Genomic DNA, 27,734 nt, shown 5'->3' on the forward strand with positions numbered 1-27,734 from the left:
ATACCCTCCACGAGCTTTGGATGCATGAAATGAGACAGCACACACGCATCCATCCTAGGGACAGAACCGTCGTTGCTGTTTTCGATGGACCCGCTGGTGGTATTTTACCTTAGAATACCCTCTCCAAAGAATTGCTGGAAGTAGCGGAGCGGACCCTCCTGGCTGTGTCACACTTCGATAACGTTGTATCATCTCTGCAGGGGGTGGGCTTCATATGTGACTGGCTGCCGACCCTCTGTCTAGTTGCCAATGATTATGTAGAAGTTATGGACATCAGCTTGTCACACACAGGCGTGCTCTTCGACAATCTCAAAGCCGTAGTGGAGTGTTTGGGGAGTTGCGATAAGCCGAAAAGCTTGATTGGGGACTTTTTCAAAAGAATGACAGCTTCGATCGAAGTCCAAGCTCTCTCCCATGCAGGCGGGTCATCCACTGTCGCCAAGAGAGTGGAAAGTTTTCGTTGATGCTATGTTTATACTACTCCGGTAAGTTAAATTTCAGAGGAAAATATTGTGTATATTGGCGGTAAATGACAGGGAACTGCACAGCTTGGTGATAGGGGGGGGCAGACTCCAGAGTGTGCTTTGAGCACCCTGGATAACTTCCGAGATTCTAAAATGTACAGTTCTTTTCTCAGTGCGCCCCCTTTGGAAAATTAAGACGGCGTGGAAATGAAAATGAAAATGAAAATGAAAATGAAAAGGGGAATAAGGATGGATGGAGAAAAATTGCGTTTACATAGCCAAGCCAGCTGAAGACGATTTTCACGGGACTCCATAGCAAGAAAGGCTCTTGGGGTATCAAGAGTGGGGCGCTTCATTTTCGAAATCATTAAGTAGACCTTTCAGGAACGGAGACTTATTTAGTTCAATAATATATAAACATCGAGTTATGAACTAAACCAAAACCTTACCAGTTACTATGGGTTTGAGGTGTGCCCAGGATGTTTGGGGCAAAAGACTACGAAGATTTGCTTAAAAGAACTTCTTGTAATACATATTTTTATCCCTAATAAAAGCAGTAATAATTAGAGAGTTTTGTCTAATATATTAAATAAATAAATTAGATTAGATTAATAGCCATTAATTTATTACCTGCCAAATTTGTTAGCAAATCTAGCCTAAAAGTCAAACCCCTAATTAATTTCTCTAATAGCTAGTACACTCTAGTTCCCTTAAAAATTAATATTACTTAATGCGCAATTTATAGAATTAACTTTTATAAAATTGTAAAAATTTAATTGTTATTGTTATAGAAGTTAATTATAGAAAATGTTGATTTTCGGCCTGGATTTCGGTGTCTTAAGACTAAGCGGAGGTCAGCGGCAGTAACGCGTGGTAAGCGAGCCGATGCTCAATAATAAAAGGGGGGAAATCGAGATTCCGAGGAGAATGGCTAGTTTATTATTATTAAAAATTAGAATTTAGCTCCTATTATATAAGCTCTAGCTTAGTTCAGCTAGGGCTACTTAATAAGTGCCTTAGTTATATAATAATTATTAAGTAAAGATTAATTTATTATAGTTATAATTAATTTAATTTAATTAATTATTCTAATCTAATTAAATTACATAAGTATTACATTAATCAAATTCTATTATAAATATTCATAATTAAATAATTTATCCGATTAATTTTTAGACACACTGGTTTCGTTCTTCTAGGAGCTTAGAGAAGAATGATTCGACCGGGAACATGCACTGCAGTCCAACCAAGTCACGTATCACAGAACCGGATGAAAAGGGACGGGGAGTTAATGTTTGTCGTTAATATCATGATTACATACACCTTTTATATCACGGCACCCCAGTAAAATTCCCACCCTGCGTCGTATAGCTCCCCATCACACTCAAATCCTTGATCCTCCCCAAAAAAAACTCCAACATCCTATACGCAACACCAGGGGTATACTGTGGGATCTCATGTCCCGCCAACGGCACCGTAACCCACGTCAACCCCCTCTCCGTGTGCCACGTGCCCTGCATGCCCGCCCCTGCCGTATCATACTGCGGCGGCGTGTTCGGGATCGCGTCATTCGCAATACTCAATATGTAATTCAAGCTTGGATGATAAGGGACGAAGAGATTCATGGTTGATGAGGGAGGGGATTGGAAGCCCTGGTGTCCGTTCCAGGTCATATTTTGGATGGTGATCAGGGAGCCGTTTGCGAAGAGGATGAAGTCGAGGAGGCCGTGGCCGATTATGGTGTTGTTTGTTCTTTCGATTACTGAGGGGAGGGGGCCGAGGCCGGAAGGAATGGATTGGTCGTGATTAGGAAAGAGGTTTGGGCCGCCAGCGCACTCATAGAAGTTTGTACCAATCGGGGCATGCAGCGCTTTTTGGACGTCGCTGCGGTTGAAATAATTGTTTGGGCCGCCGGCGAGAGAGGGGAAACCAAGTTCGTCGTAGAGGTAGGGGCAGTATTCAATGAGGTGATAAATGTTGAAGCACGGATTCGTATAATAAATCGCATTATAAATATCGTCATATAAATCACAGCCTGGGAGGCGGGAATTTGGTGGTATCGGAATGGGTCCCGGTGGGGGAAAGGAAGTGGTGTATTTGTTGAAGAAATCGGTGTACCCGCAGGACTGCGCTCTTGCTGTGATGTCCGCCATGAATGTCTCGTTGAGTGGGATCACATTTCGAAAATATTGAAGAGCGGGAACAACGACAGCTATTTTGGTTAGCAGAGCTCATTAGAAGTGTTGCATTAATTGCTTGCCTTGGTTCAGGGTATCGAGGGAATTTATGGCTGGATCGTAGATCATTATGCCTTTGAGATTGAAACTAGTCTTGTCTTTTGCATCCAGGAAACCAGAGGCGATATAGGGTATATATTGACCAGCGAAGCTCTCGCCGGCGATGTAAATATCGTATCCTTGCAAAGAGAATGTATCCACGAAATTCTTCCAGAAGCCCATAAATTGAGTAGTGACGTCGTGCTCGTTGTTCACACTTATGTTTCCTGGGGAGTATCCAGTACTGACGGGTTGGTCAACGTAGATCATATTCGTGAGATTCGTCCAGCTGTACGGATTTTGGATTGGTTGGTAGGTTCCAGGCTGCCATAGAAATGGTCCTAAAAGAGTTAGGTCAGAATTCCAATTTCGAGTCTTTCTCATAAAAATACCATTTTCCTGCAATAATCCAAGCAATGAGCTACAGCCTGGTCCGCCATTCAACCATATCACAATCTCGTTCGACGCGAGCGGATTGCTGGAAGGGAAGAACCAAAACCACAATTGATTCGGATCCGTCGTATTCGAAGGAATTGGAGCGATCGGCAGTGTTCCTGAATAGCTTTCACCAATGAAGAAATCCACTTTGCCATAATTAGTATGGAATATTTCTGTAGGTCCAGGGAAAGCTAAGGAGCTGAACGTAGCTTCCAAAGTAACTCTGTATGCCGGCCCCCACGAAGTTCACGGGCTCCGAGCTCTTTGGAGGGGAACAGCAAAATATCACAACCTTACCTTCTGGGAGCGCACTGCCATTGACAGCAAAACCTGGCCAAGTTAGCATCTTTTCAAGTCTCAGTCTCACATCATCAAGTAACTGTACTTACTGGCTGTCCTGTTGTTCAAGAACAACGAAGTGGTTTCCGCTCGCGGCGCATCCTTTGTAGAGATTCGTGGGACCGACTTCCTTGCATATTTCGCAGCTTTCTCATGCCAGGTTTGAGATGAACCCGCGATTACCCCCGCGTACAGCAAAAGGTACTTCAAAGCGAACATCATTGACAGCAGGAGAATTTTTGCGAGGGAAAAACAGTGGTTTAAGGGAAAAAAGGAATTAAGAGTGAAGCGAGATGTGGGTATTATATATGAGACTCGCATGTGTCTATCCCAGACTGTGGGAATCAGCTTTATTACCTATCCTTGCAGATAAGCGGTAGCGTCATAGTGCACCCCATATCTCGAGCGATGTCATTGGGTGTCACCAGAACAATCCCATCTTGGCCGCTGGTTGCTCATTATCCCCGCCCTCTTTCGTTTCACTGCGCCTCCAAAAGATGCTATATGGAGTCGACAATGTATTGCCTGTATAGAGACGGGTTCAACCCTCCCTGTATCATACAGTATGTCAACTGGCCAGCGAACACATTAGACAAAGGTTAACATGGAAAAAGAAGTCTCGTATCTCTCACTTCGGCCTCGAAACTTAAATTCCTTGGAGCCCTGTTCGCTGACTCATAATAGCGTTATTGATATGTGGCTCGCAAGGGCTTCGTGCTAGAATCACGTGAGACACATTGTCCTCACAGCCGTGTAGAATTGAGGAGAGCCTTCGCAGGGGCTGATTGTTCCCCTTGGAACTTACTTATATCTTAATCCAGCTCAACTAGGCTTACTCGTTCGGCGCTTCCCACCTCCAACTAGCTCAGCACGTCTTGTAGGTGGGGCCACTAATATGCAAAGCACAGTAATACCCAAATCCGAGATTTTGGTGCCACCCTACCAAAAATATCCCTTTTTCGCCCTTTAAATGCTCACAACGCAATATATTAAAATAGTAAGTAAGTAAGTAAGAAGGATTAATCCTAATGCGTGAACTATTTAGCTTAGCAAATTTTAAGACTAAAAAATCAAGGCATTATTATAATACAAATTTGCCCTATTTGCCGCATATAAATTTGTGCAAGAAAACTGCGCAAGCTCAAAAATAGCAACGCCTTTATTTTCTGCTCTTCAAATTTAATAGACGAAAGGATCTTAGTCCCGGGATTAATTCCTACTAATTGGACACTTTTTTAATACGTTGCATTATGAGAATTCAAAAGGCAATTTTTGGTGAGGTGCTACCAAAATCTCAGTTTCGCGTATTGCTGTGCTTTGTGTATTGGTGGCCCTCACATACAAGGCGTGCTAAGCTAGTTGGAGGCGGGAAGCGCCGAACGATTATAGGAAGCGCACAGCGCATGGCCACGCAAGAAGCAACCATCATCAGTTTGAATGTGGTTAGCGCAACCGAAGTGCGGAGGGCGGCCGCCACCAACCAATACATAGGGCAGCTTTAAGTCGAGAATGGACAGCCCCCTTGCGGATTAATAATCAAGAATAAGTTGTGATTTGCTGTACTGGCATGCATTCTAAGCCCTAAAAAGTCGGCGTCTCAGTATTTCAAATTCTGACAAGGTCCAACAGATTATTGGACGTTTTGCGCTTCCAACTCTAGGATCCGGTTCCCCCGGCCATAACTGAATCGGTGCTGTGCCAGAGATATAAGAGCTCTTGCCCCTTCTTTTATTCATCTCAAACTCAGACCTCTCAAAAACGTGCTATCATATCCTGACAATCATGGATTTTGCAGCCCTCCCAGACGACTTTTTCGTAACTGTCTCCCAGTTCACTAGAACGACCTATCGTGACGAGTACTCTGACGTAGATCCTACTTCAAAAGCACTCTCACAAGAAGGGAAAGTAGTGGTGATCACCGGAACAAGTCAAGGCATCGGTCGTCAGGTAAGAACTTTCCTTTCCCAGCGCTGAACATCCGACTTCTTGTTGGGCGTGTTCAACAAGAGCCAATTCGACCTGGACTACTCAGAGCTAAATTGTCCACTTCAGGGCTTTGCTCCAGCTTTCGCCAAGGCCAATTCAAAAGCGATTGTCCTCGTCGCCAGAAATAAATCGGAAGTGGAAGCTGCTGGTGAAGAGATCAAAAATATCAACCCAGAGGTCAAGGTGTTGACTGAAGCTCTCGATGTTCGCAACCAAGATTCGGTTCAAGCTTTATTCGCAAAGATTAAATCGGAATATGGCACTGTCGATGTGCTGGTGAACAATGCCGGGTCTGGGAAATCGGCTCTTCCAATCAAAGATGTAAATCCAGAAGACTTCTGGTACGACTTCGTGAGTAATACTTTCTAGGTCGATCTTTCCAATGTTCCCAATTGTGATGGAACATTTGCATTGAAGCTGCCTTAGGGGCAGACCTAACTCCCAACAGGAAGTAAATGTCAAAGGGACGTTACTCATGACACAAAGCTTTCTCAGGCTTGTTGGTAATAATAAGCCAGCAACGATCATCAATGTCTCCAGCGCTGGCGGTATCTCAATCATACCCCATACGTCAAGCTACTCATTAAGCAAGCTTGTACAAATCCAGATGCAAAGATTCGTGGCGGTCGAGAACCCGAATATCACGGCAATAAGCCTCCATCCGGGGACAATTCTTACTGGAATAACCAAGCCACAATTTGTCAAGTTCTCTAAGGACACTTTTGCCTTGGCAGGAGGAGTAGCAGTGTGGCTGTCTACAGAGCAGGCTAAATTCATGAATGGTCGATATATGGGTGTCAATTGGTCAGTTGCTGAATTGATGGAGCGGAAGGACGAAATAGTTTCGAAGGGACTTTTGGTAGAAGAACTCCAAGGAACTTTCGGGAAGGCCCAGTTCGAAGATAGCCGGGTCTGAGGGGATGTATTCTAGGGTCCAAAAGTTCTCGGCTCTGTGGGAAGGAAAAGGTGCAGCGTATGTTTCTTGATCTGATCTTTTTGTCATTGAATATCATTACATTAAACCCAGGACGACTTACGTTGTTCAAACCAGGAGGGCTGTCCCCCGGAGCAAACCATGGCGATTGCTTGATGAATTTCAGATCAGCAAAGTTTTCATCTTCGTACTCTCCATTGCAAGTGCCCATGGGGACTCGATGTGTTGTGCGGGAGTTAGGGAGTTGCGGATTTTCCAGAAATCTTCTATCAAATCCAACGCATTCCATAACTGGCCCATTGGGTGGCCTTCTGCACTGGTCTCAGATAGTAGTTGCCTGAAGTCTTCTCTGAAACCGTCTTCTGCCAGACAACCAGCAACACAGTAAGGCCAAGACACTCTCATCAAAAGGTGCTTCGGGAGAGCTTGAATCGCAGATAAAACTCTGAGAACATCTTCTTGTGCCGCGGGCAATCTGCCAAAGGACCCGGAAACAACAATCGCGAGGTATATCATCGCAGATAAGCCGAAGATGTTCGTCACAAGTTCAGTTTCCCGGACATGTTTTGTTAACCCATCCATATTTGTCGAGATGGAGGATAGCCCTCTTTTCAAACGAGCCTCAATTTCCGCTGACTTCTCGGCCAGGGGTGGGACAATCAGATTGTCGATTCCACTTGCATGTCCATTAAGGACGGGTTCCTTTAGACCATTTAGCATTTCATTCCTCCACGCTTCTAAGCCCGAGATTTCCCGTAATGAAATCATAGCCCAGTTTCGGCAACCCATAAGTCGATCCATTTGAATTCTCCCTTCTTCGAGATAGTTGAGGTAGAAGAATGAGTCTTGCATGGGAGGCTTAAGACCGACATTGGCGTAACGCATAATGTCGGACCATACGTAGCTCGTCATGAAGAAGTCCAGACCAGCAATTTCGCTCAAGAAGCTTGACGTAGCGTCAGTGCCCAACGTATTCCCAGATTCTGGACTCTCATCACTTGTGGTGGAATCAGCGGAAGATGAGGATGGGTCAAGGTCGCTCCCGATGACAGAAAGTAAAGCACCAGCGGCGTTGGTGTGAACTTCCCAATCACCCTTCCACCCTTTCCACCATTTCTTATTTCGGAATATCTCAATCGACTGCAACTGTATGGTACAAGCGAGAATCTCAAGGCCAAGTTTTAAGTGCTCTTGGCCCTGCAACCGAGGAAGCTCCTCAAGCTGCTGTGCCAAGCCGGCCATTATCAGCGAGTGTTGATAGTCGAGTTCTTCTAGGAGGCCATTTTCGGTCACAGGATCATCACGTGAGGCAAAGATTCTCTGCACCGACGAGAATGCCAATGCCGTATAGTACAACGGTTTTGATCGTAGCAACAAACTCAGAAGCCAGCCTCTTCCCCGCTCGGCCGCTGACGGTTGGTAGAAATAATACTGTAGCGGAAATATGTTGTCTAGATAATTCATAATCATCTCGAGGTCGTTGGCATTTTCGGCTGGGGGTGCATCAGGATGGAAAGTAAAGGGGTAAGAAACGGTACTTTCCGGTGGCTTTCCCAAGGTCACGGTCATTGTGTTATCTGGGGAGCCCCATTGCTGAGGGTTGTTGAAAGAGGGGGGCCATGGATCAGGAATAGGGAGCAGAACTGGAATGCTCCCTTGATCGAGAGGCAGTTGAGATGGCTCTGTCTTCATAAGGGGCCGAGTTTGAAATGAATCCGATGTATCTGATCCTGTTCCGTGTTGTCTCTCAATAACGGGGACAATTGGCCGTTGTTGGACGCTGCGACCTTGCTTCTTGGCAACTCTGAAGGCTCTTCTGGCACGCAAACTCTCATTCACGGCTCGTTGGATCTTTTCAATCTCAGCCCTTTGATCCTCCTCCTTGTGCATGAACCCTGGTTTTTCTCCGTATCCGTAACAGATAATCTGTCTGAAAGCACAAGGCCCACAAGAAGGGCGGACTTCGTCACATTTCTTCTTGCGGATCCTACATGTCCAACATCCGTGGGTTGTCCTCGCAGCCATCAATGGTTCCTTGGTAATGTCGATGGGTCTGAGAAGGAGGGGAGATAAGGAGCATCACAAATTCCAGTGTTGGAAATTGAAGCTGACAGGCGAAATCGAGAATAGTTGCACCAACACGGCCTCACGTGAGCGACTAATGCCGTTACTAATCAGCAAGCATAAGGACGTTCGGGATCAACTAAAACGATCACCCACCCACCAACCCCGCGGGTGTCGATTGGGGGTGTCAATTGGGGCAGGGGTGTTGACGACTTGTAATAGGCTAGTATTATAACCCTTATATTGTAATCACGTGCTCCCTAGCCTATAATAAGAAGATTCCTTAAAATAGTATTTTACTTTAAGGAAGTTTATATACTAATTAATTAAGTTCTAGTTTTTGGGCCTTATAAGGCCCTATAAATTATAGGCTTATAGGGCTCTTATATCTGGTTTTAGGGACCTATTTGCTAAATTTCTAGGCCTTCTTAAGCTTACCTTTAGCCTGTAAAATGTGAATTTTTTCAACTTCTTAATTTAAAGAGTTATTATTAATCTAAAATTTCTATTTAAATAGCCTTTAATTAGCGCTATAAGGAAATAAAACAAGCATTAAAATATAGTAATTTCTTATAAAATTAAGTTAATGAAAAAGCCAGAGTTTTGGTGTTCCTGTCCGAGCGCCTCTACTTTAGGTTAGTGGCTAGAACTAGTCTGGCCCCCAATTGACACCCGGGGAAGTGGGGGAGTGGGGGGTCGTTTTAGTTTTTCCTGTAAAAAATGGTGTTTTAATTTAAAGCTAGGTTCGCCTACAACTGTAGCTAGGTGGCGTCCTCAGTAGCAATCCTCAAATTTGAGCAGAAACGTATGTGCACTGGTGGACGACTTAAAGGTCTATTAGGCTGATCAGCTGATACTCAACAACCCTATATCGCTTAATTTTCGAACCCCTCGCATAACACTTCCAAAATAAATACAGCTAATGCATCTACGATATCCAAGGAATAGATAGTGGGAATTGAGGTATAATATTTCTAAAGGATATCTCATGATGCTCATAGTTTGCTAGTATACCTGATGCTCTTCTTTGGTCCAGTACCATTATAGCTTCTTCCGTAGCGAATAGAACGTATGCTGTGTATAGATACAAAAGGAGTGTGCCCCTGCCAATCCCTGTAACATCCCTGTTTTGCTCGCGTAGCATTCCTAAAACATGGGTATACGCCCAAAGGGGAAATGACAGGAGGCCAACTCTGATTGGAATACATAAGTACCCTCTCTGGGCAGACCCTAGAACAGGTGCTTATGCAAAGAGAGAACTATTTAATCCCTCCTAACCTCCTACGTTGGAAAATCGTTAATTCTATAAGTTTTTCTATATAATACCCTATTTCTTGTATACTATCTCGCAATCCTGTATACGTACTCGCTTCCTTAGATATAATACATATTTACTGCTCTTGCCTAAGGTATGTCTTTTGCTAAGCCTTGCAAATAGCTTTATTCTCTATACCTATAGCTTCTATACTATACTACTATATTCCTGTAATATTAATACTATAGTATATAATTTCTTATCTACTAAATTAATTTAAGATTTAACTTTCCTTTACTAGAAAATTAATTCTATAATAAATAAAGCCCTATAAGATTAATTCTATAGTAAAGAAAGTTCTATAGAATTAATTTTATAAATACTTTTTAATATTATTTTAGTAAATCAAATTCTTTTCTCTTTATATTATAATAAATATTATAATATAAAATATTAAACTTATTACTAGTAAGCTTATATTAATAAAGAAAATAAAAAGAACTTAATATAAGCAAAAATATTATTAATTTATATTTTTTTATTATTCGAAAATATAAAAAAAATTAATATAAATAAGATATTTCAAATTATACTTTAGCTATTACTATAAGAAGTATAAATACTAAATATAAATAAAATATAAGTTCAAGTTATATTATACTAGCTATAAAAGGAGTTATTAAGCCTCTTATTAATCTTATATAAGCTATAATTCTCTCTTTAGTCTTATAATATTATTAGAATATACTAAAGTATATCTCCTTGTTTTTTACTTTATATATTAATCTATATTATAGTTATCTAGTAAACTATATTTTAATCTAATTATTAAGAAAGATCTATCTAGATAAAGGGTCTATATAGATCTATTTTACTATATACTAGAATAGAAATAGTTAATTATAAAAATAGATATTAAATAGTAATTAGTAGATATTAGTTATATCTAGAATTATATATTAGGAATAAAGGTCAAGTTCTAAGAAAGTATAGCTATTTAATTAGTCTATAAAATATGAAATTAATACCTAAAATTAATTAATAGCCTGCTAGGAAATTCCTATTATTCTTTTATAAGATATATATATATATATATATATATTAAGATACTAGACTCGAAATCTCTTATAATAATATAATAATATAGCCTGTTCTATAAATATCCGGTATAGCTAGTAAATTGAAATTCGAATTACCGGATTATATAAAAGAAATAGTATTTAAAAACTAATAATAATATATTTTCTATAACTCCTATAGTATTAAGCCTAATTTTCTATATTAATAAATCCCTCAGGCTCTAGTACTCTTACTATATAATTAATATAGGCTAACTAGTAATTAAATATCTATAATATAGCTTTATAACTATTTCTTATTTCTGTTTTATATATATATCTTATTAAGAATTAAGCTTTTTATTCTAGCTTTTTAGAATATAATACTTTTATTTATAAAAGATTATATTAGGGGGAAAAAAGTATACTATATTTTAGCTTATTATATTAACTATAACTATTTCCTAGAACCTAGTAAGAATTATTATTAATAGGGACTTTATTATATATATAATATAAATAGAATCGAATATATTATTTAATTATAAATATAAAAACAATTTTATCTAGAATAAAGTTAGTTTTCCCTATTTTAATTATATTATTATAATTAACTTATAATATTAATATTTCCTTATAAAGAAGTTACTATAGAATTAATAAGAATATAGTCTTTTTATATAATTAAGTATTAATTAATCCGGCCCTTATTATATTCTTTCTTATATACCGAAATATCTAAGATTAAATTCTTCTAAACTAAGTAATTAAAGAATTATAATATAACTAATTCAGATATTAAGGTATTATAAAGAACTATTTATAACTTTAATATAATTAGATTAATTATATTCTATTATAAGTAGTAATTAATATTCTATTAATATATTATTATATCTTATAATAAGTTATATATAGTCTAGTATATTTACTAAAATACTATAATACTTAAAGACTTTAGGTTCCGGTAAATAAAAATAAAAATAAAGGCAATTTTAAAGATATACTTCTATATCTTTACTTAATAACTAGTACTAGCTATTCGGGTTCTATAAGGGTATTATAGAATTACTAGAAGCTTATAGAAAGTTATAATACCTTACTTAATATTAATAATAACTGAGTTTTAAAGAAATATATCTTATATTTTACTTTAGTATATATTTTTAGAGAGATATAACTAATGACTTTTTACTATAAGTATTAACTATAGATATTATTCTAGAAATAAGCTTGAGGTATATACTAGAGCTATTAGTACTATTATATAAACTGCTTTTTACTAACTAATAATATTAAAAGAAAAAATAGTAATAATTTGAATTTACTAAATTATATTATAATTTAAATAATAAAAAGTAATAACTTATTTTATTTAATGTTTTCTTTGAAACTTTATAAGTTTATGTTTTAATTTATTTTATAGGGCTTCCGAGCTAAAGTTATAGGAGGAACTACTTTATAGCTTATAGCCTATACTAATTTCTAGTTCTCTAATATATTTAGTTTTATAAAACTAACTCTTTTATTTTTAGTTCTAATTAGATTTGATTTTATTTTTTTACTTTCTCTTTTTCCCGAGTATTATAATTTAGCCTCTTTTAATTTATTACTATTAATTTAATTTTTTTTTCTCTTTAATTCACATTCCCGAGTTCTTATAATATATCTATTAAAGATTAGATCTTTGCTTCTAATATATTTCTTATATATTAGCTGCTTTTCTAATATTATTTTATAGGCTATTTTCTAATTATAGCTTTTTTACTTCTTATTAACTTTGTTTTTTAATATATTTCTCTGAAAAAGAAATATTATTTAATACTACTTTATAATTAGTTATAATATCTCAGGTAATTAGATATAACTTATATTTATTCTAATTATCTTATATTATATATTTTAATTCCTAAATATTTATATTTCTAACTCTTATATTTTTCTTATATTAGGAAATATTCTAATTTAATACTAAGTATATATAGCTTATATATTAGAATTCTAATATTATAATTATATTTCCTTACTATATTCTTATTATATAATATAATTCTTGCCTTTATATATTTTAGTAACTTATTCGGACTTTTCTAAATATCTAGCTATAATAAAATACTCGAGTATTTAATTTTAGTCTATATTTTTTACTAAATTATATCTCTTATTATATTCTTATTATATAATATAGTAATTGCCTTTATAATTCTAATTCCTTTTCCGGACTTTCCCAAGTCTCTAATTATAATAAGTTATTTAGGAATCTAATATTTCTCTATATTTTTTATTAAATTATATTATTTTATAATAAACTTGGCTTAATAATTTTTCTATAATATCTCTTTAATCTTACTTTTCTAGCTTTAAATAGATACTTAAACTACTTTATTTATATTTCTTAATAAAAATATAATTCCAGGAAATTTATTATTAACCTATATTATATCTTTATATTATAGCTTAAGGTAAGTTCTTATAGTATTTCCCTATAGTATTTATTTAGCCCCTATTAAATTATTTAATATAAGAATTATAGTAGTCTATATAAAGTATAATTCCGGGTAATATATTTATTTTCTTTTCTAATTATTTCTAATATATAACTACTTATAATTATTATTAATATAATATTACTAAATCTTTTAACTAAATACTTAAAGCGGTTTATATTAGCTTTATTATAAGGTCCTAGTTCTTTTATTTCTTTTATAATTACTAATTTCTTTTTATAGATATATATTATTTTATTCTTAATAAAAAACATATTTATATTTTAGATAAGGAAACCTAATAGTATTTATATAATAAGCTAGTTAATAGAAAGATATATAATACTATATAATACTTTCTTACTTAATAAACTTAGTAACCTTAATTATTTCTTTATTTACTATTAGTAAAGCTATAATAACTATATTATTTTTTAGTATTCTTTATATCTACTATATACTTTAATTTCTTAATATTCTTTAGTAAATTTATACTTTTTTCTTTTTCTAATAATTAATAATACTTTTACTTTTATTATAGTATTATAGTTCTTATTTATTATAAGTATACTTTATATAGAACTAATTAAATATTTCGCTTTAACTAATACTATATATATATTTCTTAAAGAGAACCTTAGTAAATAGACTAGAAAGTAATACTATATATAAATTTCCTTTTTAGAAACTATATAATATCTAGTAAATCTTATATTATATTCGGTTCGGTCTAATTACTACTAAATAATAATTATATTAACTAGCTTCTTATAAGTAATATTCTAATACTTTAATTATAGTAAAGTAATTAATGGATTTTTTACTACTAGTTTATATATAATTATACTATTAAATACCTCTTATTTAAGCTTCTAGTTTATTAGTTAAGAATTATAAATACTATTAAACTTCTAGATATTTTCCTTATTAATAAGGATACCGGAATTAAAAGCTATAAATTTGAAGTTTATATATCTAGATACTATTTAGATTTTATTATAGATCTGACTTTTTATAAATTAGTTAAGATAACTATAATATATATAAATAAGTAAACCTGCTTTACTCTAGTAATTAATAATCTATTTAAGGTAATTTTAAGCTTTTAGAAAACCCGGTCTAATAGCTATTTCTTTATTAAAAGGAAATATATATTCTCTTTTAGTCTAATAAAAAACGGCTCCTATATTAAGCTAATATATATCTTTTTTAATTCTATTAATTATATTAAGAATATAATATCTGAACTATAGTATCTAGCCAGAAATAGTATTTAATACTATAATATAAAGCCGAAAAATAAAGCCCTAATTCTATTCTCTAATATACTAGTTATATTATAAAATAATTAATTTTAGATACTAGAAGTATTATTAACTATATTACTATCCCTAATACTAGCTAGGCCTCTTTTTATATAGTATTCTGGCCTAGTCTAACCTTAATTCGGCCCTTTTCTATAATACAAGTAACCTTAGTAATAACTATCTGCCTCTTAATATTCTCTATAGTAGTAATAATAACTAGTAATAATATATTCTATATAAAGTTTACTTCTTATTATATTAATACTTATATTCTTCTTATAAGATTATAGGTTCCTAGCTTCTTTCTAATAACTCTATATACTAGAATATTAGTATTTATAACTCTTATAACTAGTATATTAATTATAGAGAAACTTTTAATACTATTAGTACTAACTTACTAACTAGATAACTTTTTAGATATTAAGAATCTTTTTTTCTTATAATTTCCTTAAAAAATAGTCTTTCTATTCGAGTTAACTAAAGGAAAGTATTATATAAAGTCTAATTACTTATTAGCTAGAAAACTAAAACGAATTCGTAAATATATTACTAAAGCAGCTATTCTTTAATTCCTTAATACTAGAACTATAAATAATACTAATTAAAATATAGTTTATATTTCTAATAATAGAGATAATAAGAAATATCTATAAATATTAGATTTTTATAAATTGGTTTCCTTATTAGTTTTATACTTTAGCTAATTATTACTTGAGTTTTTCTTATATTTTTTCTTTCTCTTTTTATATTTATTTAATCTTTATTTAGGCTTTCTTTATATATTTACTAATTTTATTTCTTATTTTACTTAGGTTTCTTAGTATTATTTTTACTAATCTATCTTATTATTATATTATATATAATTTACTTTTTTTAACTATTATAATATTAATACTATAGGCCTTTCTTATTATAAATTACTTTTTATAATATCTAATAACTTAAATAAATATATTACCTATATAATTCTATAGCTATAATATTATTATAAAAGACTAGAAATAGTATTTTTATTTTTCCTACTAGCCTCTAATATTCTTAGTTTAAAAGAATTTAATACTATTTAGTATATAGGCTATTAATAAGCAAATTAATAATATTATAAATTCTAATTCTCTAGCTTTTTATTATATAATTAATAGAACTATAATTAAGGTTAATACTTCTATCCTTATTTATTACTAGTAAAACTATTACTATAATACTTCTAATTATTCTAATAATTCGGACTTTTACTTTTTTAGATATTTCTATTTAGCTAGACAAAATATAATAAAAAATAATAACTATATATAAATATTTATAGAAAAATAGCCAGGCTTTCTATAAAAGCTTTAGAGCTTTAAAATATACTAGAACCGGGAATTTTCTAATAAGCCTTATATTAAATATAATATACTTCTTTTATTATACTATTAGAAATAATAGAGTTTAGTTTAGAATTATATTTATAGTATTATTTAAATATTTGAAATCTATATTCCAGGTCTATTTATTATACTTTATACTAAATATATATAGGAATTAAGAAATCTAGTAAATATTAGCCTATATCTAATATATATTATAATTTTAGAACTCCGGTTAATAAAGTTCTTTTCTCTATTTTAATTTAATAATAATCTCGACTATATTTCTAGCTATAATCTCAGAGCTATATCTTTTAATTACTATACCTTAACTAGATATATAACCTATAGAATCCAGAATTCTAGAATAATTATACTTTATTCTAGTATTTTAAAAATATAACTAGAAATATCTAGATATAATTACTATAATTAGAACTATAACCTTATTAAGCTTAAATAATACTAATACTAGCTTATAAAATATAACTTAGTCTTTTAATAGAATAATATTTATATAAATATCTAAATAGTAAACCTGCTCCCGCTTTTCTAATTAATCTAGAAGTATTAGAATAAGTACTATCTATAAAACAGACTAGACTTTATAATAGATCTAATAAGATATAATTTATAAACCTATAATAAGGATTTTAGATTTGACTATATTACCTTTAGATAAGTAACCGGTTCTTATAAGGCTAGAAATCTCCCCGAGCTCTTTTATATAGATCCTAATATAGAAGTTCTTCTTTTCCTTTACTTATATTTATATAAATAAGGCTAATGAATTAAGTAGCTAGTAAAAGAGAATAAGTATTAAGAGTTTACTTAATTTATAAATATAATAATAAAACTCAACTTTATTAATCTAATATTTCATTAAGATTATTACTAGCCTAAATTTATATATTAAGAAATAGAGGCTTAATATATTTAATAAAATAATAATTAGATAATTAATAATAAAACTTATTAAGCTATTAATAGCTGCCTTCTATAATTTAAGCTTTTTTAATAAAGCTAGTATAAAGTATATAATATTATTAATAAGATAATTATAAATATTATTTCTGAATTTATATATATTAGTAAAAAATATTATTATAAGAAAGAAGCTATAATTAATACTATACTATAAGTATCTGGGCTTCTTTTACTTTTTATTACCTTAATATTTAATAAAAAATAAGTTATTTTTCTTTCTTTATATATATACTATAGTAAATAATATAATATAATAGTACTTATAATATTACCTTATAATATATCTACTTGTTTTATATTTTCGAAAATCTTTATATTAATAGTAATAACTAGATAGCCAGAGTTCATTAATTAGCTTCTTTACTAATAATAATAAATATTCTCTAATTTTTCTTAGGAAATAATATGCCTTTATTATAAGAGAATATATTACTTAAAAACCAAGTTTTAAAAGATACTAGTAATATAATTTAGTAATCTAAAAGAAATAGTTATAAGAATAGAGTTCTAATTATAAAAAGTAATATATTTATATATAATACTATAGATTTCTAAGATAATTTTATAAATAATTAGAGAGAAGTTTATTAGAATAAATATTTCAGATTCTAATATTAAATCTAAGCTTTATTATCTTATAATATAATACTAAGTTTATAAATATAAGACATATATTTATAGGAAACCTAAAGCTAGCTAAAGTAATAAATATAAAAAGGGCTTTTCTTATAATATTACTTAATATATTTATTATTACTAAAATAATAAAAGATATATATATAAATAGACTAAAAGAGATATTTATATATTATTATATAATATAGAACTTCTGCTTTTATAAAAGAGTTATTTTAATATATAATATATTATTAATATTTATTTTATAATATATATAATAAAATATATTACTAAAATAAAACCTAATTTATTACTAATAAATCCGAATAGATATATATATATAAATTCCTATATTCTTACTTATTATATAAGATCTATAAAGTAGATTATTATAGATCTCGGCTTAAATATAATATAATATATAATATTATTAATTTTCTTACTAATAGTATTCCTAAATATATAAAACTTAATAGTAAAACCTATATATTAGATTATATAGAATCTAGATAACTTGTATTTTCCTAATACTTTAGAGAAGTATTTTAACTATCCGGAAGCCTATAAGAATTTAATATATTTTAGGTATTTTTAATATTATAAAGTTACTAAAAAGAGAATTATAAATTAGAAAGGCTTTTAATTAGGTTTTTAAGATATCTAAGGCTATTAGGTTTACTAGAGAAATAAGATTAAGCTAATTTATATCTTATATTAGTATTTATATAATAATAAGAGCTTTTTCCTATATTATTTACTTTATTTCTATTTCTAGTATTCTAATAAGAAGATCTTTAAAATCTTAGAAACTTACTAGAAGTATTTCTTTATATTTAATCCTATTTTCTTTTAAGCCTTATTATAGGGATATAATAAACGAGAACTTAGTAATTATCTAGTAATTAGTAATAAATATCTTGAAATAGTATAGCGAATTATAAAAGCTTTACTAGTTAATTTTTAGGACCTAATATTATAATAACTAGCCTAATTAAATATAATAATAGTTCCTAGCCTTATAGATATAATAGCTATAACTTTGGCTAGAAAGTAATATCGAACCTATATAATTATTATATAGAATATTCTGGCTTTTTCTAATAGTAAGAAATATTTCTTTATTATAAGGCTAGAAGAAATAAGGAAATTATATCTTTTTAAAACAATTTAGTACTAGTATAAATCTTCTTATAATAAGTGCCTTTTACTTGCTTTAACCGGTATTACTATATATAATATTAATAGTAATATAATCTATTTTTTCTTCTTTATCTTTCTAGAAACTAAATAATACTATTATATTTTATTAAAATATAATAAAGCTAAAATAGAGGAATTAAAGTAAATTAAAGTCTTAATACTTAATAAGATTTCTATAATAGATAAACTTTTACTTAATTATATATCTATAGTCTTTATAAAGCTTAAAAGAATCTCTAAGCTATTTAGAGAATTATATTTTATTATATTTAAAGATTTTTTCTAGCTACTACTAGTTAGTAGCTTAAAAATATAAAAGGTAGCTATATAGTACTTCTTTTATTTTATCTTTCTTCGAGAACCTTAATACTAGACTAATTATTAATTCTTTAATATACTTAATGAAATCCGATTTAAAATTATAAATAATAATATAATTCTATAATTAGTATATAAATAATAATATATCTATATTCTTTAAAGAATAAAGCTAAAGAACTTAATTAATTAGCTTTTAATAGCTTATTATCTAATTATACTAATATTATTTTTTATATCTAAAACTTTAAAAATAATAAATATTTATCTATAGCTTTATAAATAAGAATCTTTAGAAAAGAGACAAATTTCTTATCTATTATTACCTATAAAATAGATACTAAAGTTATATTTCTTATAAATAATATACTTATATTAAAAAATATTATAAATAGCTTTTTTAGTATTATTATAAGCTTTCTAGAAAATAAGGATATTAAAGTAGCTTTTCTAATAAAAGAAAGTATTTAAATATACTTTATAAATTCTATATATAAGATTAGTAATTTACTAACTCCTTAATTATTACAGGAAATATATCTCTTATAGTATTAATTTTATATTATCTATATAGCCTATAATAATTTACTAATTTGAAACTTATACTAGATCCTTATTTTATATTATATAACTACTTCTTTTATAATAAATAGAATCGAATATTAATATTACTAATTATCTATTTTAAATATATTTACTCTTATAATATATAAAGTATAAGGCCTTTTTCTTAAATTAGTTATAATATTCCTAAACAAAAATATATTTATAAATAAATAAGCTTATATAGTATTAAGTCGAGTAACTATTTTAGAAAAGTTCTATATTATTTACTTAGACTTTAATATTATTAAAATAAATCCGGAGGCTATTATTAAATATAGATAACTAGAATAATAAATAATAAGTTTAGTAATTTGAGAGCTTTAAGTAAGATATTATTTAAATATTTTATAGAACTCTTACTATTATAAGTAAAGCTATTTCTATATATTTTGACTATATATTTAAGAACCCAAATTAGAACCGAGCTAATATTATAGCTAGAAATAGTATTATTAAGAAAAGTTAAAATTCTATAAAATCTAAAATACTAGTTAAAAAAATAAAGAATAAAAAAAATAATAGTAAGGAAAATACCGGTAGTAACTTTAATAAGGCTCTAACTAAGAAAAAGACTACTTTTTATAAGGTTTCAAATAAATATATTAAAAAGCTATTTTCCTGTTTTTATATTATTTTCTTTTCTTATAATAGGTTTTTAGAGAATAATAAAAGAAATAGATCTATTAATAAAAAATATATAAAAAACAGGCTTCTATTTATAAGTTTATATTTTATTTATTATCTGTTATTTATATATAAATAAAGAAATAAATTAACTTATTACCTAAAACTAGTAAATAAACTATAGCTTAATATTTCAGGATCTAATATACTATATAATACTATTTTTATCTTATATTATAAAAGCTTAAATATAATAAAATAAATGTATTTTATTTAGTTTTAAAAGAATATAATAGTAAAATAAAATTTAATAGTAATACTTTTATTTAATATTTTTAACTAATAAGAAATAGGAAAATACTATAGTTATCTAGCTTATTAAGATAACCTGAACTATTAATTAGGCTAGAAAACCCCTTGCCTTAATAGTAAATAATTAGTAAAATATATATAATATATTTAATAGAAATTATTATTATATAAAAACAAATATTTATAAGAAAAAGAGGAACTATATTTCTTTAAATACTATATACTCTTTATTTCTACTTTTAGTAAAATTTCTAGAATTAGAAATATTATTTAGAAATTGCTTCTACTTTATATTATATTTAAATTATAAGAAATATTTATATCTTGAATTCAGAATCTTTATATTTCTTCTTATATAATATTATTATAGCTTAATATTACTATAGTTTACTCTTTTATAATATTAATCTATACTAATAAATTAACTCGAATCTTAACTTTAATATTTAAATATATAATTCTTATTTTTAGTATATTTTATATCTCTTCTATTTTATAATTCTAAATATTATAAAGGCTTAATTTCCGAAATAAATAAATTATTTAAATAGTAATATATATACTATTTTGCCCTAAAATAATTACTTTAATACTAATTCTATTTTTATAATATCTTTTATAAGTTTAAGATTCCTTATTTCTTTATAATATTAAAGAAAAAATAGAAGATACTTTCTAGATTTGGCTATAAAAGCTTATAATAATACTAGTATTCTTTCTAAATATTAGATAACTATAAATTATTATTTTAAATATATATAAATAGGCCTTTATTTCTTATAACCTTCTTTAAAAAATAATATTAACCTAATTACTTATACTTTATTATTTCTTCTTACTATAAGTTTACTCTTATTCCAGAATACTAGAATCTATAATTCTAAGGCTAATACTTATTCTAATATATTTTAATACTAAATCAAACTATTATAGTATTTATATATTATTGCCTTTTCTTACTATAAGTTTTCTCTTATTCTAGAATACTAGAATTATAGATTCTGAGACTAATATTTACTTTAGTATATTTTAGTACTAGACTAAGCTATTATAATATTTATATATTATTACCTCTTCTTATTATAAGTTTATTCTTATTCTAGAATACTAGAATTATAGATTATAAGGCTAATACTTATTCTAGTATACTTTAGTACTAGATTAAACTACTATAGTATTTATATATTATTACTTTTCTTTATTATAAATTTATTCTTATCCTAAAATACCAGAATTATAAATTATAAAGCTAATATTTACTCTAGTATACTTTAATATTAGATTAAGCTACTATAATATTTATATATTATTATATTTTTTTATTATAAGTTTTCTATAATTTAATAATATTAAATATATATACTAATTATATTTATAAAGCCTTTTTATTTTCTTATTACTAAAATAGTATTACTAAATAAGATTTAAGTCTTTTTTATAATATTAGTCTTTTATATAAACCTCTAATTCTTTAATTATTTCTTATATAATAACTAGATTATTTCTAGAGATTATTACTAGCTTAACTTCGTTTCTATATAAATTAAATATATTTATATAATTCTTGCCTATATAAAGAATAATATAGCTATTAAGTATAGCTATAAAAGTAATAGCTATACCTATATCTTTAAATATACTATTTTTCTAATAAATAATATATAAGACAAAATATTTATTTCCTATAGTTATACTAATTACTAGTACTAATCCGAATAATATAGATATAGTAATAATTATAGAGTTATAAATAGTTCTTCTAGTTTTCTTATTCTCCGAGCCCTATATCTAGTTCCTATAATTATTAGTTCTATTCTTTCTTTAGAATATTAAAACCTAGTTATTCCTAGCCCTTTTATTCCTCTATTAAACTTTTGTACTTTATAACTATTTCTAGCTTCTCTTATAGCTATTCTAAATACCTCCGGTACTTTTCTAAAGCTATAGTAATTCTGGCCTAATTCCAGAGATAATTAGATAATATCTCTAAGCCTTTCTAAATAATACCTATAAGTTAAACTCTCTTATATTACTTCTTTTAAATAAGTAAATAAATACTATAGCCTCTAATTTAGATCTCTAACTCCTGGTTCTTAATCCTTTATTTTAAGTATATTACTAAATATTTCTTTTTTTCTTTCTATTATTTTATACTAAGATTTTCCTAATATTTATAATATATTACCTTATTAAGATTATAATAATATAAGATATAAAGCTAGCTCTAACTTTATACCTATATTCCCAAATAGTAATAGCTCTCTAGTATATATATTAAATAGCTATAGTAGTAATTCTCTAATATATATACTAAATAGCTATAATAGTAATTCTCTAGTATATTCTCTAGATAACTATAGAAGTAATACTCTAGCAAGTCCGGGAAATTAAATACTAGCTATAGCTTTACTAAGCCTAGTTCTAAATAAGGAACTAACTCTAATAGATATAGACTACTATAATAGTAATATTCTAGTAAGACTAGAAAATTAAATACTAGCTATAGTTATACTAAATCCTGCCTTAACTAGAAAGCTAACTTTAATAAATATAAACTACTATATTATATTTCCTAATTCCTCTTCTCTTCTTCTATTATTACTAACTTCTTACTATAATATCTATAGCTATATATTATTTCTTTATTATTAATCTTTAGTTATAGCTAATTAGCCTCTAGAAATATTAGAAATCATAAATAGAAATATCCTTAATAGTAATTAAACTTGTTTTAGATCTTCTAATATTTAATTCTCTCTTATAACTTAAAGTTCTATATCTGGCTTTCTTCTTAATCCGGCTTCTAATCTTATAGAATTTATTACTAATATAATAGAAATTACCTCTATTAATTCTCTATTACTTTCCTATATAATTAATATTCTAGGCTCTTATTTCTACTATAGTAATATTAGATAAAATATAATTCCCTTATATATTCTAGAATAGTTCCAGAATAAGCTACTAATTTATTCTAATAAGATTATTATTATTTAGAAAGTACTTAAAAAAACAAAATAATATATTAAAGACATATTAGCTAGATATATTCAGGTTATAGATTAGGCTAAAGCTCTTTATATAGCTCGAATTAGAACTACTAACTGCCTATAAATCTATATAAATACTAATACTAGATTTCAGATATATATAGCTAGAGTAATAGTAATACCTGGAAAATCTTTATAATAGCTAAGAAGTAATAACTTTTTCTTTCTTTAAAACTTCTCTTAATATAAATATTAAGTATAAAATATATATATCTTTATATATATATATTTTAGCTATATTATATTTTGAAATAATAGTTATTAAGTATTTATATAGTACTAAGGCAAGCTATAGCTCTTTAGAAATCTGAAAAAAGTATTACTTTAAATATTATATAAAAAATAAAAAATAAAGTATTAGTCTTTTATACTAAAACTACTTTTAGCTAAATGCTCGTAACTATAATAATATATATAGAAGCCCTTATTAAGATATTTCTAATTAATATTTAAAGTTTCTAAGAAATAGTATTATTCTAGTAGTTATTATAATAAGCCTTTTACTAGAGAATAACTTCTATAATAAAATCATATATACTCAAATATCTTAATTAAACTTAAATATAATAATATTAGGAAACGTAATATTAAATTAATTCCTGTATAGAATCTGTTATATAAAATTGAACCCAAAATCTGGGCCGGCTATATAAAACAGAATAAGATATTATTAGCTAAAACTCCCTAAATTATCTAATATTAGATAGTAGTAAGTTATCTTATCTATAATTAAATTAATTATTACTAATAGATAATAGGGTATAAAAAGAAATATTATTAGATTATTTTAATATCTCTTAATATTTAAAAAACGTATTAGAATAAAGAGTAATTATTAAATATTAAACTAACCTGTCTAAACTAGGGTATGGATTTTAATTTCATATAACCTTTCTAATAATTACTATATTTTTTTTTGGTACTAAAATTAAGATTCCTGGCTTAAGGATAAGCGAATACTATACTAGAAGCTTTTATAGCACTCTTATATAATGCAAGGATAAATATAAATAATAATTATATTAAATTATACTCTATGTAATACTCCAGGCTATGCTCCAGGGTCTCATTCACTGGAGAAAGCCCTGTAGAAATATGCGATTCACTTTGCCCCAAAAAAAATTTGCTTTAAGTATTAGAAATAAGGCTTAGAACTCCCAGAATTAGCCCTCTGGCTAGTTACATTGGAAAGGAAGTGGGTTGTTAGTGGCACGCAGCTATTATAACAGGACACGCCATCACTTGTTCGCCATGCAGTTGCACTTTTTGACATGTATAGTTGTTAATTTCAAACTCCGTATATTGCAAACCCCGTACGATTGCTGAATCTCCAGATGACTAAAGAAAGAATGAACCCTCGTTGTACGCCACCATCCCATTCACAACCTCGTGCCCCCTTTAGGTTATTTGCCAGGGTAAGCAAAACACTGCATAGACAGCCAAGTATCCGGCAGGGAAATCGTGCTGGAGAAGTCGGTGCAGCCAGTGAACTCGCTCGATGCGATTCCGTTGGAATACCCCGTGCAGTCGTCGTTGGTATAGATGGTGCAGAAGCCATTTCGGATGACGAACGATGTCGGCTTGCTGAAAGTCCCGGCAGAACAGGGTTGGGTCGGGTTGGCGCCGCCACCGGTGTACCATCCGCATTCGAACGAGGGATCAGTGCCGTGCTGAAGCGGAATACAAAATTCGTTTGGCCCTTGTACTCCGGTGCCATCTAGACTATACTGAAATGGGGAAGAGTGTTAGTGAAGGTTGATTGGGAAAGTAGACTTAAGTGGAGTGGATAAAGCTCACGTAATCAAAGTTGGCCGCATTCTGATTTGAGCAAGCAGCATCGTACATGGTCAAGATCCAAGTTGAAGTTGGCGTTGGTGCTGCTTGCGTGGTGGTGGGAGCTTGTACGGTCGAAGTGGCCGTCCAACTGGCACATGAGAGGCTGCTTACGCAAGGCTGCTGGGGGACGGTGCAGATGGAAGTTGTGACGGTCGACACACACGAACTACCTGTCGAGGTTTGGATTGGTAGCGTGGTCGGAGGGCCAGTGGTCGTTGGCGTAAGCGTTGGGAGATTCGTTGGGAGAGTAGTTGTAGTAGCATCAAGGTCTGTTTCAGATCAAGAGTTAGTAATTGGGGGGGGTTTTTTTTATCAGATGAGTGTGCCTTGATGGCATAGCACCCGTTGGTGCTATCGCTGAGAGCTTTACGAGATGCATGTCTGTTATAACTCGCAAATCGACCTAGAAAGCAAACAAAAGAGGCTTGAAGACTGACCCGACCAGAGACTCTGCACATAATTATACACCGATGAAGCAAGCGCGGCGTCTGAAGGGAAAGCTGTGGGCCAATTGACGGGATCATTAGTCAATGTGACAACAATTGCGCTGCTGCATGTTGTGGCTGTGCTTGGACAGGCCGATGTCGTTGTCGTAGTAGTCGCTTCATTCTGGATGTCACAGCCTAACATGGTGCTGCTCGTCGAAAGCACTTGGGTGGTTGTGGTTGTTGAGGCTGATACACCATATGACGATGTTGTAAGAAACATGGTCGCCGTCTCAGTCTTGCACGAGCTGGGCTCTTCAGAGTAGGTGGGCACTCCATTATTGCCGACTCTACACAAACATCATCTCATCGGTTAGTAAGCCATTTCTTTTCCCGAAATCTTTGTCTGAAAAAGCTGAACTTACGTGATCGGGGGCCATGGTGGAAGGGGTCCTGGAAGGTTAAAACCCGGTGGGAATTGAAGCCCAGGCGGAGGTCCACTATTAGGTTGGTTTGTGGTCAGTCTGATTACTGCATTTTCGGGGAGTAGACGGAAAGAGGTTCTCATACGGTGGATAGATTCCCGGTGGTAGGCCCAACTGCCACCCAAAAATATTGAGATCCGGCAGATTCCATGAGATACAAATCTGCCAGTACACTGTTAGTCGTTTTGATTCCACTATTTCCATTCCTTTCTCTTTCCCTACTCAAATGGGGACGTACGAAGAAGAACCAAACTTTGCAAGGAATAACCGGTTTGTTGTCTTGACTCTGGGGACCGGGCACAGAAGTTGTTACAGGTATGATGCTCACAATAGCTGGCCAAGTAGTGAAAGTAGCCAGGACTCCAGTCGTTGTTGTGCCCGTTGTTGTGCCTCCGCCTCCAGTAACTGTTGGAAGGAATGTAAAGATTTGACCGTCCGTAGTGACGGTTTCGGTCGTGGACAAACCTGTAGGCACAGGTACAGTAAATCCACTCCAAATCAAATTACCGGCGGAAGAGGTAACCAGTACTCCACCAGGTAAGGTCTCAGTTAGTACTCCAGTTTGTGTGGGGTTCGGTGGCAATGTAGGTAGGAATGTAAAAGTTTCACCGTCCGTAGTAATAATCGCGGTCGTGGACAAACCTGTAGGCACAGGTACAGTAAATCCACTCCAAATCAAATTACCGGCGGAAGAGGTAACCAGTACTCCACCAGGTAAGGTCTCAGTTAGTACTCCAGTTTGTGTGGGGTTCGGTGGCAATGTAGGTAGGAATGTAAAAGTTTCACCGTCCGTAGTAATAATCGCGGTCGTGGACAAACCTGTAGGCACAGGTACAGTAAATCCACTCCAAATCAAATTACCGGCGGAAGAGGTAACCAGTACTCCACCAGGTAAGGTCTCAGTTAGTACTTCAGTTTGTGTAGGGTTCGGTGGCAATGTAGGTAGGAATGTAAAAGTTTCACCGTCCGTAGTAATAATTGCGGTCGTGCTCAAACCGGTAGGCACAGGAATAGCAAATTTACTCCAAAACAAAGTACCTGAGGAAGAGGTCACTGTCACTCCGTCTGGCAAGGTTTCAGTCAATACTCCTGACGTTGGCAGCGGTTGAGTAGGTCCAAAAGTGAATGTCTCCCCGTCTGTGGTCACAGTTGTTGGGTTATTTAGTCCGGTGGGGACAGTGACTGTGTTTGTTCCCCAAACCAGCACACCACTTTGGGAGGTTGCTGTCTGGCCATCGGGTAGGACCGTTGTTGAGGCTGGAGGGGAACCGCCGATAGTAGACGTCGAAGTGAGAGTCTGGGCTCCGGAAACGG

At 30.9% G+C, this 27,734-nt stretch overlaps 4 protein-coding genes across 4 annotated transcripts; 1 reads left to right on the plus strand and 3 right to left on the minus strand.

Moving 5' to 3' along the window:
- Window positions 1–560: 560 nt before the first annotated feature.
- K444DRAFT_225226 (uncharacterized protein) lies at window positions 561–889 on the minus strand. The gene has a single exon (XM_024871187.1). The coding sequence runs from the start codon at window positions 830–832 to the stop codon at window positions 656–658; it is 177 nt and encodes a 58-aa protein (XP_024728054.1). The 5' UTR covers window positions 833–889; the 3' UTR covers window positions 561–655.
- A 906-nt stretch (window positions 890–1,795) lies between these two features.
- K444DRAFT_656585 (serine carboxypeptidase) lies at window positions 1,796–3,737 on the minus strand (the record flags this gene model as incomplete). Its single annotated transcript, XM_024886096.1, has 5 exons — window positions 1,796–2,676; window positions 2,725–3,081; window positions 3,133–3,324; window positions 3,476–3,508; window positions 3,568–3,737. Coding segments are annotated over 5 exons (1,633 nt in total), but the record flags the coding sequence as incomplete, so codon positions are not given.
- Window positions 3,738–5,189: 1,452 nt separating this feature from the next.
- Window positions 5,190–6,419, plus strand: K444DRAFT_601375 (putative oxidoreductase ucpA; the record flags this gene model as incomplete). The annotated part of the gene is made up of 3 exons (XM_024878675.1): window positions 5,190–5,464; window positions 5,570–5,858; window positions 5,956–6,419. The coding sequence occupies exons 1-3, from the start codon at window positions 5,300–5,302 to the stop codon at window positions 6,417–6,419; spliced, it is 918 nt and encodes a 305-aa protein (XP_024728056.1). The 5' UTR covers window positions 5,190–5,299.
- Window positions 6,420–6,599: 180 nt separating this feature from the next.
- On the minus strand, window positions 6,600–8,465 carry K444DRAFT_545694 (uncharacterized protein; the record flags this gene model as incomplete). Its single annotated transcript, XM_024876155.1, has 2 exons — window positions 6,600–8,030; window positions 8,217–8,465. Coding segments are annotated over 2 exons (1,680 nt in total), but the record flags the coding sequence as incomplete, so codon positions are not given.
- Window positions 8,466–27,734: the final 19,269 nt, after the last annotated feature.

This window comes from Hyaloscypha bicolor (genome assembly GCF_002865645.1).
Source record: "Hyaloscypha bicolor E unplaced genomic scaffold K444scaffold_182, whole genome shotgun sequence".
Taxonomy (NCBI): Eukaryota; Fungi; Ascomycota; class Leotiomycetes; order Helotiales; family Hyaloscyphaceae; genus Hyaloscypha; species Hyaloscypha bicolor.

What these genes read in the sequence shown, in the direction of transcription:
- K444DRAFT_225226 (XM_024871187.1), bottom strand. Translation starts at nt 832, where the DNA reads ATGATTTCGAAAATGAAGCGCCCCACTCTTGATACCCCAAGAGCCTTT.